This window comes from Cinclus cinclus, chromosome 2 (assembly GCF_963662255.1).
Source record: "Cinclus cinclus chromosome 2, bCinCin1.1, whole genome shotgun sequence".
In the NCBI taxonomy this organism is placed as follows: domain Eukaryota; kingdom Metazoa; phylum Chordata; class Aves; order Passeriformes; family Cinclidae; genus Cinclus; species Cinclus cinclus.
In genome coordinates, this window is record NC_085047.1 from 20603973 (window position 1) to 20619800 (window position 15828).

The 15828-nt window shown below is 38.5% G+C and overlaps 1 protein-coding gene across 1 annotated transcript in view; it reads left to right on the forward strand.

Annotated features, from left to right (window-relative positions):
* The window catches only part of CMSS1 (cms1 ribosomal small subunit homolog), a 226152-nt gene that overhangs the window by 194205 nt on the left and 16119 nt on the right, over window positions 1-15828 (forward strand). Inside the window, exon 2 of the mRNA XM_062512321.1 lies at window positions 12039-12139. Within this exon, the coding sequence (XP_062368305.1) occupies window positions 12039-12139 (101 nt within the window). The remainder of the gene's footprint in view (window positions 1-12038; window positions 12140-15828) is intronic.

Sequence of the window (15828 nt, forward strand, 5' to 3'; positions counted from 1 at the left end):
GCAAAATAATGAGGCTGAAACATCACTCAGCACATCTAAATCCATGCCTGTATATGTAATCAATGTGCATATAGCCACACATTTGGGGCTCTCATTTTCAGAATTATACAGTCTATCAGCATGGCTGTGTGCTTTTTACAGTAATTTAAGCAGGTAAAAATCAGATAGTGTGTATTCTATTGCACATGCTGATACACTTTTATTTTCCTATTTCTTATAGACAGTGATGATGAGAATTGATATTTTTACATGAAGAATTTCATTATCTAAAAATACCCTTAATGCTGACATGCAGAACTGGTGTACCAGAAGAAGCATATCTGATCCAAATCATCAATTGCTCTGTAATTACAATGGCAATGCAAAAATGAAATAACCTTACCTTATCTCAGGAGAGTCTTTTTGCTTTATCCCTGGCAGTTTCCTTATTCAACTGAAAAGGAAGAATCCACTTAAATAAAGAGAGATAAGGACTAGAAGAGCGAGGGATTTAAGGAATTCTCATCTGAACTGCTGATCCACTTGCTTTTAGCAAATTGCAAAAAACCAGCAGTAGCTCAGAGCGACTTTCCTATCCTTCTGTGTTCTGTGGGCTGAGAATCTGCAAGAATAAACCTGAGAGGGTGCTGCAAGAGAGAGACAGTGGGGGGGACCTTGGCACAGAGTTGGACCAAACTCTAAATATAGCCCAACCTACTTTTACTGAAATTCTCTTCATACTCTGAAGGCAGATGACCTTGTCAGAAAACTTGACCTCTCGGTATGTCCCCCTCTTAGTAGAGAGGATCTAAGGGAGCAGGACTGCAACATAAAGGGACAGAAAAACAATCCACCATCTGCTTGCAGCAAATGAATTTAGGTATGAGCTGTTATTTTCCTGGTAGTTAGAACTGATTGACTCATAATGTGCTTTATTTGATAATTTAAATAAATGAGCTGCCTGTCAGTTGACAAAGGCCTGTGCAGATGAGAGATTGCATTGTAGTCATTAGTCTTAAATAGAGAGCACTTACATAGATGACAAACCTGATGCCTTTTCTCCTCTCAAAAACCTTAATGCATCAGAGTGTGGAGTACTGCCCCAAATGCTTCTCACTATAAAAAATTATCCCTCCTTTCATTTGCTCTTATAATAAGTAAGACTTTTTGGAAAAGTGAGTTAAATCCACAAATGTATATTCTAGTATCATATAAATTTGAGATGCTAGGATAGCTTAAAAGGGAATGAGAACCTGCAATATCAAACTGAAGAGAAATGCGAAGTATATGCAGAGGAGGAGGAAGTAAAGAATGAGACATAGAAACATAACCCTTGTGCCATAGATAGGGAACTGTTTTTCAACAGATGTTTTATAATCTGGGGAATTTGCCATTCTAGCTGTGTGGCAACATGTCAGGGTATTTTGTTCTTAGCCTGAAGGAGAGTTTAACTTGATATGCGTTAACCTGATACTCTATGAAATGGAGACCTGATACTTCTATGCCATATGAAGGCTCCTAAATAAAAAAAGCTGCAGAAATGAGAGCAGCTTAAAATGTCAACTCTCATTGGCAAAGATGGGTAGGAGAGTTGGGATAAGAGACTGTTTGCAGTGTTGTTCTTCAGTGGGATATATTATTTGGTGGTGACGTCTATCTGAGTATATGCGACATTATATGCATGCGTGCAGTTTTCCATGTTCAGAGAAAACCTGAGAAAAATCAGGACTGTGGTAACTGCATACTATAGATGTGTGTATCTGCAAAATATCCATAAGCCAAAAAGGTGGGAATGGTATCAGTAGTCAGTAAAGTTACAGTGTGTCTCTGTGAACAATAATTTGTGCTGTTAAGTTTTTGTGAAGTGTGCTATATATCTTTTTTAATTACAGCCTACTATTTTTGGCAAGTTCCACTGTGTAATTTTATAATGATCTATAGACTTGAAGTGCACAGGATCAGCCAGACTCTCTGTGTTACTCTCACAGCAAAAACTACAGCTGTGAGCCACAGCTGCTTCCCAATACAAAGAACAGTAAAAAAGCACAAATCACTGGCAGTATTAAGGGAGACATCACATCTGGGACCATGCTACATTCCTGGCTAAAACTCACTCATAGTCAGACCTAGGCTAGACCCTAGCCATTAAGTAGTCTTATGGATTTATCCAAGTTCATCTTTCCTCCCAGTTTATTTATTTCTTCCCCATTAACACAAATAAATGTTTGTCAGAAGTTACTATTATAACAAACGAAGAATGCTGGTGTTTGACTTTTGAAGAGAGGACCTTCAAAATCAAAGAAACAACAGGACCTTCAAAAAAAGGAACAAGTCCACCTCCAGATAGGTGTATATTAAATAGCACTGTGTAAGTAGTGAAATTCTGAATGTACAGGTCATCAATATCACAAAACATGGATAGCATTGTGCTGTCTGTGCTCCAGGGTGGTACCCTCATGAGAGCCACACCAACCCTACCAGTTCCAGATCCACAGTGCCACTGCCAATTTTACTCCTCTCTCTAGTGCCAGGATATTGAATTCACCACAGATCCCTTCATTCAGACCAGGAAGGTGACGAGGATAAAGGGATAGGTATACTCCCCCAGCATGAGGGGGAGTGTACTTTTCACCCTCTTTTTCACCAGCTTTTCACCTTCTGCAGCAAATAGCAGCTGCCATACATGATAGATGGGTAGTTTTTAGAAAAAAAGAAGGCATCACAGTTCTTGGTGGGTCTCAAAGCATAGGCATAGTCATACTTTGTCAGGAACTGGGCCATACACTTCTCCCATAGGAATATTGTGGAGAAGGAGTGATTTCTTGCTCATATAAATAATGCACTGGTTAGCTTTGGGCAGGGAGTTAATCTTTGGGGAGGCTTTTATGGAGCGGTGCTGTTGATGTATACAGGGCTCTAAATGTTGTATGACCTACCCCAGGGATGCAAACTTCCTGGAAGAAGGGGAAAAGGCTTTAAAAGTGGTTGAATGTGTTCATCAAGATGGATGGAAAAGTGTTTGACAGCTGTGTACACTCAAGTTTTCTTTAGGATGACGTTAATTTTTCTGTTTGCACCATGAAGAGGAAAATGCAGTAGAGAGTCTGGCCCTAGTTTGTGCTCTTTTTTGTGCCTTTTCCTGAGCTCATAACTTGTGTTTTCCTTACGATTATGAATGGTTTTTCTGCTTATTTATTGACAGTTTTTAACTGCCCAGCTTTTTTTTGGTAGCATTTCCTCTGGAATGAGTTGGGTCCAACTTTTCCAGACCCCAGGCAGTTTCTTTTCCCAGAAGCCTGCCTTGGGGTTGACACTTATTTCAAGCCAGGCTTGTGGGATTCTCCCTCAACACAGTTAAACATTCTGTAACTAGTATGTGTGAGCTGATTTTCCTTTTGATTAACCCCAAATTCCTAGACAATTTCGGTTGTTTAAATATCCCATGGAGCATTAACAATGTGAGATTATGAACCATAATGGCTCAGACAGTTTCAAGTGTGGTCAGCTGTATCCTGGCTTGTCCTCTTCCTCTGCCTTTCAGAGTTGGATAGCACTGTCTTTTTAGCATAAACTGTTGCACAGGATTGCTGATACCTTTTTGAGTGGTTTCTAAACTGAGTGTATGGTGTGCATTGTGTGGTATCTATCAGGAAGAGAAGCTCTTTTTACAAGGTTAACATTTATAATGTTCATGCAGTAGATTTGAAAATAGCCAAAACCCCATGCTACTTAAACAAAACAGTCTCCCATTTCCCCATCTCTCTAGAAGTATGCTTTTGAATTAAACTTGGAGTTACAAGGAGATTACTGGAAGTTTCAGCAAGAAGGATCATTTTTGAGAGAACAAAAGAAAAAGTAGACTGAAGTGATTTGTGAATCCTATCTCAGCCTTCATTCATGATACCACTGGTGAAGGATACAAACAATAAAACTGATTTGTACTCTGTGCTGAAGTCTGTGGTTGCTCTTTTTTGACAAGCTCATAATGAAGAAATTAAATTGGATAGCAAACAGTAAAAGGACCTGTCATGTTCCTGTCATGTCAAATCTTCATGTTCATCCTTTGCTTACCATGGGTTTTAAAACTCCAGTGACCAAATGAATGCTGAGTTCTCCCTGCTTACCTTGGTGATATTATTTCCCATTGTCTGAGGAAGAAGCAGGATGTCGAATTCAACCTTCATCTAGCAGGTGAAAATTCTTATTAGAAGGAGGGTGACCTACTGCTTTTTACAGTGGCTTTCCTACTATCTTTCTGTCTTACAGGCAAAATATAACAATGAAAAAGTCAAATTATTAGTAGGGCAAGCTTGTAGCTATACTACGACCTGGGCCTAGCCTTGATAATATAAAATTTATTCTCCTGTGGCTTACGTGTATACAACAGAGGATTTCCTGGTCTTATTCACTGATATGAACTTTATTTTGTCTCTTAATTCGCTCCCAGTTAGAAAGTCATGTCAAAAATTTGTTTGGAAGTACCTGTTTTGAGTATTAAAGGAAACGTGATTAAAAAAGGGGGAGATGTAGTTTTTAGAAATGTATTGTGGGAAATCCTTTGCATTGCACATAGTTATGTCTGTGATAAAAATTATCAGAGTATAGTGTAAATTAATTTGATATTATTCCATTAAGACCTATTCTTTTTTGCTTGAATGGACAGTGATTTTAAATTATCCATCAGGGTAAAGAAGAGGAACCTAAAGTGAATATCCTGTCACAGGATTCATCAGGAAAAAACAGTTGTTTGTGCTAGATATGTCTTTTGAACTGCCTCAGGAAAGGGTTTGCACTTTTAGAAGAATATTCTTTGACTGCAGTACAAGCTTTTGTCAGTCCTTAGGAACTATTGCAGGGAGTTCCTACAGAGTGGGACAGGTTTAGCCTGGCTGGAGTGTGAAGAAGTTTATGCTATCTATAGGTGTGTTACTTATCGGGACAAAGTTGAAGCTCATTTGATTCTTTGACAGGATTGTGTCTGTTTGTGCTGAGTCCTACATTGTCTGCCCTTCAGGTGTGGCTCACAAGCACACTTGGAAATAACTTTTTTAAATTAACTTCGAGGTAAAGTCTGCAGTTTGAGGCATCCTCACAGATATCAAAATTTACTGTTGTGCTGGAATGCGCCTGTTTTGGGAAAGGACTCCTTAGTTCATAGAGATTGGAAGGCAAAACTGCCCTGACTGTGAGGACTGTGGATGGTTTGGGATGATGGAACACTGGCACCATGTATAATTCCTATGGGGGTTGTCTCAATCGGAGCAGAGAGCCCCCTCTGTCCTCTGTTGCAGTAGGCTGATAAAGTCAAAGGAGTGGTTACTAACTGATAATAACCTGCAAGAGAGCTTTCTGTGTAGCTTTGTACATCCTAGTCACAATAACAGGTACCAGTGCATTCAGTGTTCCCTCTTTAATTTTAAATGGTCAAAATACCCAAGTATTTTAAGGCCTTATGAATGAAGGCACTTCATTTGATACATGTGCCCATTTTGCAAAAGCTAAACTGCAAAATTTGCTGAAGTTTTCCATTAAGCTGTAATTTTATGTCTTTTGATACAATTAAATACTATTTTTTCATTTCTTGTGAGTATATGTTCTTGTATTGATTTCTAAGACCAGATCTTATCTTACTCTGTTTTAAATGATTTAGCTAATCCTTGTTCAAGGAGGTAAGGAGTTATTTTGTTGTTTGGGGATTTTTTTTTCTGTAATGTGTCATCTAGATTTCTCAGTTATGCCACTCAACTGCACTTGATGCATGCCTGTGATGGGGAGAATTACTTATTTTTCTTGAGTTGCCAGGGAACCCATTCTAATTTAGCCAGAGCAATCTGAGAAAACAAAAGGGTGCTGCGACTGTCATAGCTATTTTTAATGCAGTGGTTATATGGTGATCTTCCCAAGGACAGATTGCTTTTGTATCTGACATTTTTATCTAATTTACGAGAAATTTCTAAAGTATTAAAAATATTCCTGTGATAAATAGCCAGCAATTGGTCTGAAGAACCATATTAATAATAAAATTTGCATTCTTAGCCATTCCATGGTCTGGAAGAAGAGCTTCATGACTATTGCTTGACCTTTGGCTTTACACCATGGGCTCCAGGGTATATGTGCTGTTATTAGGCTTTGCAATAGGAAAAATCAAAGCTGTCCACTGCCTACAGAGAGAATTCAGGGAGGATTGACCTGGTAGATATGAAAGATATCCTGTTTTTGGGGTTAGCTGTGCTGGTGACACATAGCTGAGTAATTTGGGATTTTTCCAGGAGTTGGTTCGGACTGCTATGAAATGCTGAATCCTGTACCTCCTACTCCCACTGCAGAACCTTTCCCTTTTGTCAGGGAAGTATGTTAATCCTTTTTTCTTAGTTAGCGAGCCCACTAGGCCTGTTGCCTTTTAAAGAGCTCGTCTGTTGTTTGGGTACTGGTAGGAAGCATGTCAGGACCTAGCTGAGCCCCCTTGTACTCTGCTGCCTCAAGGAGTAGTGCCGTAGGGGTGTGGTGTAAAATACTGTCATTGCCACTCTTAGTCCAGCTACTGTGGTCAGCACAACTCCGCTGAGCAAGGATGAACAGGGACTTGGGAGCCAATTTTGCTAACAGCTGTTAACAATTTACAGAAATTTAATTGACATTGCACTGTATGTACTGATGGGACATGCAGGAGAGATGCAGTGAGAGAAGTTCCAAGTAGTGCATTGACCTTGAGATTACTTAATCTGATTCACTGAAGATAATGGTTAGTTTTTAATATCAAAACTGAGAATAATAAGGAAGTCTCAGAATTTTTTTTCTCTGACCTCATCTATATCCCTCTTCTCCCTACCTCCCAAAGAAGAATGGCGATTAAGAACAGTCTCAAGATGTGCCCAACACGTTTGGCATTTTAATTGGCAATAAATATGTTTCAATCTACTGAATTTAGAGGTGGGAGCCCTGAGAAATATTTTGCCCCAGATTAGTGAACACAGATCAATACAATTTAATCAACAAGTAAATAAAAACACCACTTACAAAGCAGCCTGAAGTTAATCCATCATAGCATACCCAAACTGAACTATGCCCAACTATAGAATAATGGCAAACACATAATTTCCTGTAACATATCTGAAACTAGAAAGAGACCATAACAAATACAAAACCTGTTTCCACAGTGTACAGAGCTTTTTGTTAAAAATTAGGAAACAGGAAAATTATTTAAAATCTGGTTTCAGATATGAGAAAAATTTTGAACAGGCAGAGAAGGATGGAATTGGAAAGGGGGAGGCGGGCATAATAAATTTTGTACAAACTTTGTTCTCATGTAATTCTGGTTTAGTATTCATATATAACCCTGATGAAAGCATAAGGGAAGAAACAGGGATTTGTGATCAAGAGTGTGTCTAATTGCAGGCAGATACATCAAATAAAAGTTGAGGGATTCTCCCTTATGGGCATGTAAAACAGGCTCCCTCCAAATTTTGTCACAGAGATTAATTAATGGTAAGAATTGAGCTTGTCCTGTCACTGCCCCTGTCACTGGGAACCTTTTGGACATTGAATAGATGCCTGATCTCACATAGCTCCAGAACAAAAAAATACCCCAAAACAAAAAAAATGCCTAGTAGAAATTATTCTCTCACTTATATTTGGCTATGTATGCAAAGCAACATATTTCTATTCCAGGTTTTCTTTCTAGTTACATGTTGCTTGTTCCTACATTGCGAATAGTTCTAAGAACCTTGCCTCATTCCTCTCTCAAAAAGCTCCTTTTGTTTTCTTCATATTCCTGTCAAGCTTCTTATGGCTGGCATAATTTCTGCAAGCTGCCTTTATTTCAGTTGTAGGCTGCCTTGAATCACAAGCTGCATTTCCCGAAGAATTTTAAGATTATTTTCAGTCATAACTTTTTATTTATTTTGGGGCATTTGAAAGTGTCCTGCCTAGAAGAGTTGCACTTTTTCAGTCAGCCTTGGTTCTTACAGGAATCAATTATTTATGTTGTTGTCACTATAACTTCTATGTTAATAATTTCAGAGTAGGAAAGGGGCATATGAAGGTCAGAAGTCTCAGTAATAGTGAATCAGCCTAGCAAATGCAAATTTGTATGAACAAAATTGCATTCACATCAAAGCAGATGCCATTGCATCCTTTATCATTAAGGTCTTGTTTGCCTTTAAAAGTGCCATACTAAATAATGAAAAAATACTAATTCATTATGAATATATTAGTTAATAAAGGTGATTATTAAAGGAAACCTGTTAAATTATCTAAATATCTCTAAATATTATCTAAATATATAAACGTGCAGATGCATATATATATTAATGTGTTTACATGTATGTAATTAGTACACATACTGATGTGTTTAGACTGCATGTGTATGTTAATATTGGATTTGAAAGAAGTTAGAAACCAGTGCACTGGATGATTTTAAACAGTGATTGACATAAATGAAAATGTCTTTGTGTGTGTGCGCATGTGTGAAGCAGAAATGGCTTTTTCCATTTCTGCATGGTTCAAAATAAGATCAAATATAAATACTTCATGACTGGGAAGCCTGTTAGCTGCTGATGTAATATCAAAGCAAAACATGTGGAGAGTTGTGGAATTCCCATTTATTTTTCTATATTGAGAGCATTTAGTGACTGTTCTGATGCCGTGGATAATCTTGTGGTTGCATAAATGCTGTAAGTCTCAGGGAAGCAGAGGCAGAGAATTGCTGTGCTCAACAGCATCACCCTGCAAGCAGTGTGTCCTATCAGCACCTGCCTGCCCACTCTTTTGCACCTCAAGACAGATGAAAGTCAACTTTGTATTAATCAGTTAGGTTCTGCATTTTCTCCAGCTTATTATTAAGGAAGGATTTGTGAATTCTCCTGTTCTGGCAGAGAGAGGTCTCCTAGGAAGCTCAGCACCTCAAAGTAGAACAAACGGTGCTGGTCTGTTACAGACATGTTTGTGATCTCTGAGCTTCTGCATTTATTTGCATCAAGTTATGATTTATTTTGTGAATAACCCCACTGACATCAAGGTAACTATTCACCGAGAAAGGTACAAAGTTTAATGTGAGCATGGTTGGTGGAATCTGTCCTGTGGTACTTTGATGCCTGCAACAAAATGCTACTGTCATCACAGGAGCTGACATGGTGTCACAAATAATTACAGCTTGAGATGAGCTGCTGGCCTGACTGGAATGTGGGTGATTGTTTCTGGAATAGATAGAAAGTTCTCCAGTTTTATGAAATAAAGATACTCAGGTACTGCAGAAAGATGCTCAGATTTGAATTGATGTTTGTTGAGTCTGAGTCTGTGCCTCATCTCTTACTTCTTGCTTAGAGCAGAGGACACTGCACCATGAAGTACTGTCCAAAACTCAAATGAGCAGTGAACAGGTGGTACATTGTCAGGCTATTTCAGATCATAGAAACCATTTGTCCAGTTTTAGATTGCTATTGTTAGCAGCATGTCTTTCAGTTGTGAGAAAGAGAAGAGGTTATTTAAAACTTACATGACTCCTGTTTGCCTTTCAGAGCATGCCAAGTGGGATTTCAGAAGGAATGCTTGCAGATCACAGGCAGCTTCCCCTGAATATATTTGATGCAGTCCTCATTTATTTTCAGTGTGAAATGTTGGAAAGAGCTCACATAGCAGTTCAGTTCAGTGAAACATGCATAAATTCATTTTGGAGAGGGTGTTTGGGGCTCAAGCGCAGTGAAGAGGGATGAAGAGGCAATTCTGATTTCTTTGATGTGCTTCATTTATATAATCTCCCCACAGCCTGCTTCAATGCAGAGTGTGTCCAAGATCCCTGGGGTGTGGAGCTCGTGTGTGTTGAAGATGGTTGCACTCTCAGTATCTCTGGAATCAGGGCAAATGAGACAGCAGTCAGATGGGTCCTTAAATACAGAAGCTGCCCTACCAAAATACAGCGCAATAAATTTGCCAGAAGGAAGACGTGAGCCAAAGGGAAACAAGCCCATGGTAATGGCCAGTGGTAACAATGAATTACCAAGACACATTTAAACTTTCTGGAGTATGCTGAATGATGTGATTTTTCAGCTTCTTCCAACAAAGTGTTGTGTCTGAGATTCCAGATTGGCTGGAGAACCTAAGTGCTCAGTGACTTTGGAGAGGAATAGGCAGGAAAGATCTGTTGCTGTGCAGGGACAGCCATATGGTACAGGAGCACTTTGACATCCTCAAGAGGAGGATATTTGCTCTGTAATGTAAAGAAAAGCTTTGTCCCACAAACTTTGAGCTTTCTTTGTTGCCCTGTTTAACTGCTGCCACGTGTTGGGCTGTACAGGACTGGGCACGTCATTTCTGCGTGGGCTCTGGAACTTGTCTGGCCACAGTCCATTCAGCTCTGATTTGAGGCTGTGCCTGCAAGGAGAATGAAACAGATAGGTCAGCTGAGCTGTAATGTTCACTTGCTGCACACATTCCTGCATTTGCTCTAGAGCTGAAAAGCAAGGGCTTTTCTTGGTGAATTCCTATTTTAAGATTTCAGAATGTCTTCATCCTATGTTGAGATGCAAACAAGGGCTGTCATTTCTTCCATGGCATTTATTTTGGTCTTAATTAAGTTCATTAACATATTTATCTACCCTATTCACTTGGGAGTCTCTTAGTTGTACTGAACAAAAAACAAATTCTCTTTTCAGTTGCTGTTCTCTTTCTAAAGCTTTTGTGGTTTGCCAAGAATCTAGTTTATATCAAGTAAGATTTCCTGACAAATGGAATCCAACCTGGTAAAATATTCGCTGATTTTCTTTATTATCTTTGAACTTCCTGAACTTTCTTGAACTTTTAACAGCTGTCAGAACCTAACTTTAGGGTGCTGATTGTTACACAGGCTTTTCAAGGTGGGAAAAAGAAATTAAGATTATGAGATGGTATCTTTCCAGGAATAAATGCGTACCCATTTTGTTACCCATTCTGTCACATTAGGATTTTTAAAGCCACTGCCTTATTGCCACATGATACATAATGTTGTGTTTGTGGATTAATAGAGATTCTTCTCTCCCCTCTTTCATCCCTTTACTTACTTTTCACTTAAATTATTTTGCATAATTTTCACTTAACCTTTCACTTACCTTTTTTCAGTATATAGCTATTTCAACATGGAATTTGTAAATACCAGCTATAACTGATTTTCTCTCTCTCATGTTCTCAGTTTACTCTGCTCCCAACTAGTGATTGCATAGATATAGTTATATAATCTATACTTGGGGTGATGTTTAAGAAAACTGCTATTCCTCTCTTTTCAAAATAACTCAGTCTTGAAGCTGTGAATTTACAGGAGATTAGGAATACAGGAGATTGCGATAATGACTGTATACCTGTTGGACAGAAATATTCCAATTACAGAAGTTGAAGTAATTCAGTTTGATGTATGATAATGCTTCTGGCAATAATCAGGGAAGTAACTCAGTCTGCAGTAGAAATGTCTGTGTTTGAATACATCTAAAGCATTATTATAACACTGTTGGAGGGAGCTGTTGCTGTTCATTTATATTTTCCCCAAAGTCCCTCTGTACATAAAAGAGCTGGAGAATGGGTAGAGACACCTGAATTTAAATAGTTGTCTTTTAAAACACAGTCTCGTGTTTTAGTCTTGTGTACATTCTGCTCTAACTTTGGGATTGGTGCCTTTGTCTAATTACTGCTGAAGTAAGAGACACAATTAAAAAGTATGTGCAGGAAAAGTGTGCATATTTTTTACAATAGGACATTTTACCTGTCTTGTAGTTTTTTTCTCTTTAATGTGTGTAAGTAAGGCATTTGGGAGCTTGAAATGGGGATTTCGTGCATTTTTGTATGTGTTGCTTGGATTTTTTTTTCCTTCATCTGCAAGACTTGTTTTAGTAGGAGGAAATAACTTTATTTTGAAAGAAGTATCAGCAGACTCAGCAAGAAGGATGTATTTGTTGCAGCTGTATTTATTGCCAGTCATGAAATTGTATTATTGTGACAACCTTTCAGCTTAAGATTTTATCCCTGTTTTTGAATGCAAAGATGGATAGATGGATTTGAAAAACAGTAACAAGAACTCTTCTTTTTTTTCTCATTAGATCCTTCAGATGATGAAGCTATTGAAAAAGCAAGTGAAAACAGGACAGCAACATGTCAAGATCCGGATTCCAAACCTGCTGTGAAAAAGAAAAGAAAGCGGGTTTGTAAATTAAGCAACTGTTTATCATGAGGATGAAACACATAGGGAAATATAGTGTCCTTTTTTCAATAAGGGGACAGTTTTCTTCATTCTCTCTGATCTATTAATATATATTTTATTATTATTATTATTATTATTATTATTATTATTATTATTATTACTACTACTACTACTACTACTACTAAATTGCCTTATTTGGACGTGATCACATTCAAGTAGATTTTAGCAATAACATCACAGTTGTTTTGTGTCAGTTGAGATTGCTGTCCTATAAAGTGATTGTTCAGTGGATGATGCTACTGAGTATCCTTCCCTGCAATTTTTTGCCTTTCCCAGCACACACGAAGTGTGGAAAGCTGTATTTACTTGTTGCACAGATTCTCTACCCAAGCATGTCCCCAGTTCAAGGTCCAAGTGAAAAAGAATTCAGGTCTTCGTGGATTTATGTTTTTTTTACCCTTGTGCTGCTAAAACCTTCACTTAACGCCAAGAGGAACTGTGTTGTTCAGCAATACATGGAGTATGCCAAGGAACAGGCAGCATCACCCCAGTTTGAGGGAAAAAGTCATCTAGAGGTTGGTTGATTTTAAGAAGTTTCTTGTTTGAAGGTAAATTTGTTCTGCCTTCCTTATACCACCCAGGAGAATTGACTGAGTGGGTGTTGGAGAGCTGAAATTACATTGGAAGCTATCTCTCCTTGAGATTATGGATATTAATTTTGACCCCTAGGTCAATAGTAAATTCACTACGTAATGCCTAGGCAATTGCCCAAGTGAAAGCTATTTGCAGGGATGTTCTTTTTTTATAACAGAGAAGTGCAAACAACATGGTAGCAATTACTATGCTTTTGGATGTCTTTCCAAAGAGACCAAAGGTGAAGTGATCCAAATATCTGAATGAGATCAATGTTTTTATTAGGAAAGAGAACCAAGCAATACAGGAGAACCTTTGTACATGCTCTACCAGGGGGTCAAATGCTGAGGAGTGAGAATTCTTATGGAGCCGCTTTTTATTACCATTTTCACCTTGGCATTTAGAAGTAGGTTAAGACACTTTGTGTGGAAGGGTTGCTTGGCCCTTTTGATGAGAACATTAGAAAGGATAACCAACACAAATTACTTGCCAAGGTAGCCTGGGACTTCTCAGCTGTAGCAGAATACCTGCCGCTGGTCTTTCTAGGCTATCAGCCTGCATGTTGGAATCAGGTAATTTGATGTGTAGATGTGAAACTGCAAGAGGGAAATGTGTTATGGAAGGTGAAAGTCATGGATGGGTTATTGCCCATCTTTTAGACATACAAAATTAGAGTTATTTATGGAAAGCTGATGGTTTTGTAGTTCTGGTGCAAATAACAAAACCCATTTCACTCATGCCTGCCTTATTCCGAGACTGGAAGCTGTTCTGCTATGAGCTTGGCACCTTAAAGCCTGTCACGAGACAACTGACCAGAGTTATGGGCGTCCATGTTCCTTACTCTGCAGGCTGTCCTCGGGCTTACAGTGAAATGAATGATCTGTCTCCAGTCCAAGTGACGCAGTGATGTGTTTACTTTGTTACAAACTCCAAAAGTCAGAGTATGTGGCTGACCTGGAATGTAAACTTTCACACACATGCAAGACTGTTTTCACTCTGCATTTGAATTTCCCATAACTTTGGCAACGTGTAAAGAAAAAAAAGCATGTTAGAAATATAATACAGGAAATATTTTATGTTCTGTGTATGATTAACAAACAAGGAATTTATGACATTTTAGCTCATAAATCACTGGTCTCAGCACAAATTTCCTGTTTTCTGCATTTTAAGAATTTCCATGTAAAAATAGCATAAAAACACAGAGCACAAGGGAGCCGTGTCAAAAAACAGTAGTTGTCTGCTTTGTGTCTTGCATAAGAAAAGCATGCAAAAAACCTTTTCATAAGGGTGGCCTGCAGAGAGCTATTACATGAGTAGGTAGGCAGCTAAAGCTTGGATAAGGGTCAGAAGTTCAAAATAGATCAGATGCTGAAATATTTTAGACTGCAGATCATCAAAGATGTGTAAGTTTACAACCATTCACCACCATGAAATTTCATTTTTTATGTCTTTATTTTTAATGTCTGAATAAGGTGGATTCACTGTTGCTGGACTAATCATATACTATGCCTAAATATATATGCCTTATATATAAACTATACTATGCCTAAATATGCATATATATATATATATATATATATATATATATATGCAGTTAAAGGAGGCAATTTTGAGTCTTAATGTGCTTCTCTAAAGAAGCAAGACTTTGACTACAAGCCTGCTGTGTTCTTGTGCTGCCTGCTGTGTGTTTCTGTGGCTGTTGAAAGAAAGGGTTACATACTGTCTTCAAAAAGGAAGCCATGGAATTTGGTGGTACTTTCAAACATTTGAATGCAGGCTTAGCAGAGAAGTTTTTTCTTTCAGAGAATTTTTTTCAACTGCATGGCACATTTCATTCTTTTCTCATACAGATACCAGTTGGGAGTGTTTGCAGAGTTATGTAAAGCAGTTCACTAAGTATAAGAAGGGAGAAATGGGCCCAAAGTGAATGAGTGACATTTTTCAGTATGTTGGAAGAGTCGCAGCACCACTGGGATAGGGACCCATCATACTGTACTGGAGGACAGAGATTCATGTTGGCCCTTTTCTGACTTTTTGATTACTTGTAGGTAGCCCTTGACTGAAGCAATCCAAAGGCTTGTTCTCTGCATAAAATATGCTGTTGAACATAGAATTTATGATTAAAACACCTGGCAAATGACCTTTAAATATCTATGGACAGCTGGGATTTGTAAGAGTAGAGCAGAGTGTAGTTCTGTTTCAGTCTCAATGTCTGGGAATGCTAATGGTAGGGATAGGAATGAAGAAACATACGTTGGTGTTTTAAAGACACTTGAATCGGTGTCAGAACAGATTTTTTAAATAGCAACAAACCAAAAATAAAGCCAAAAAACTTATATTAACTCTGGAACAATTTTGTTAATTTAAGTGAGTTTCCACTTGCAGTCATTCCCTTCATTTCTAGTGAAGATAATCTGTGTTTATACATGAGAAAATCACAGGGATGGATCTCTGTTGTTGAGGCAAGATATAATACCTATCACAACTTCTCATGGGTTTTGATGCAGGCTGTGTTATATTCCAGCCATAGGCATAGAGTGCTTTGCTAACTGTAGCAAGTCCCCAGCCAAATCTTCTCCAGTAATTTTGAAGTTTCATTTCAATCCTCAACCAGTTTCAGAGCCACTGCTGCACAATACTACCACCTTTGCAAGAGCAGTGACTGTGGTTGCTTCACAGCACAGAAAGCAAGAGGTCATTTGTTTGTGTTGAGCATAGTGGTTACCTGTTTTAATAGCTAATTTAGCAAGGAGAGTGGGGAGGAAAAGAGAAATGTAGACATAATATGAACAATTAAACCTCAAAAAATGCTTCTGATAAAGCTGTGAGAGTGGGCTTAGAAAGGCAGGAGTGTACTGGGTTGGGTCATTTATCACCAGTTGCTATGAAGTGTCCTCCTGTTAAGGTGGGGCAGTGCGAGAAGGGATCAGAAAGGGCCAGATACTCTATACTTCTGTTGGCTTTCCTTTGGCCCCCTTGGCCTGACTGAGGCTCTATTCCCAAGGGAACAAAGGAACAGCTTCTCTGGCTTTCAGCTAAGCATCCCTGCCTGCTGA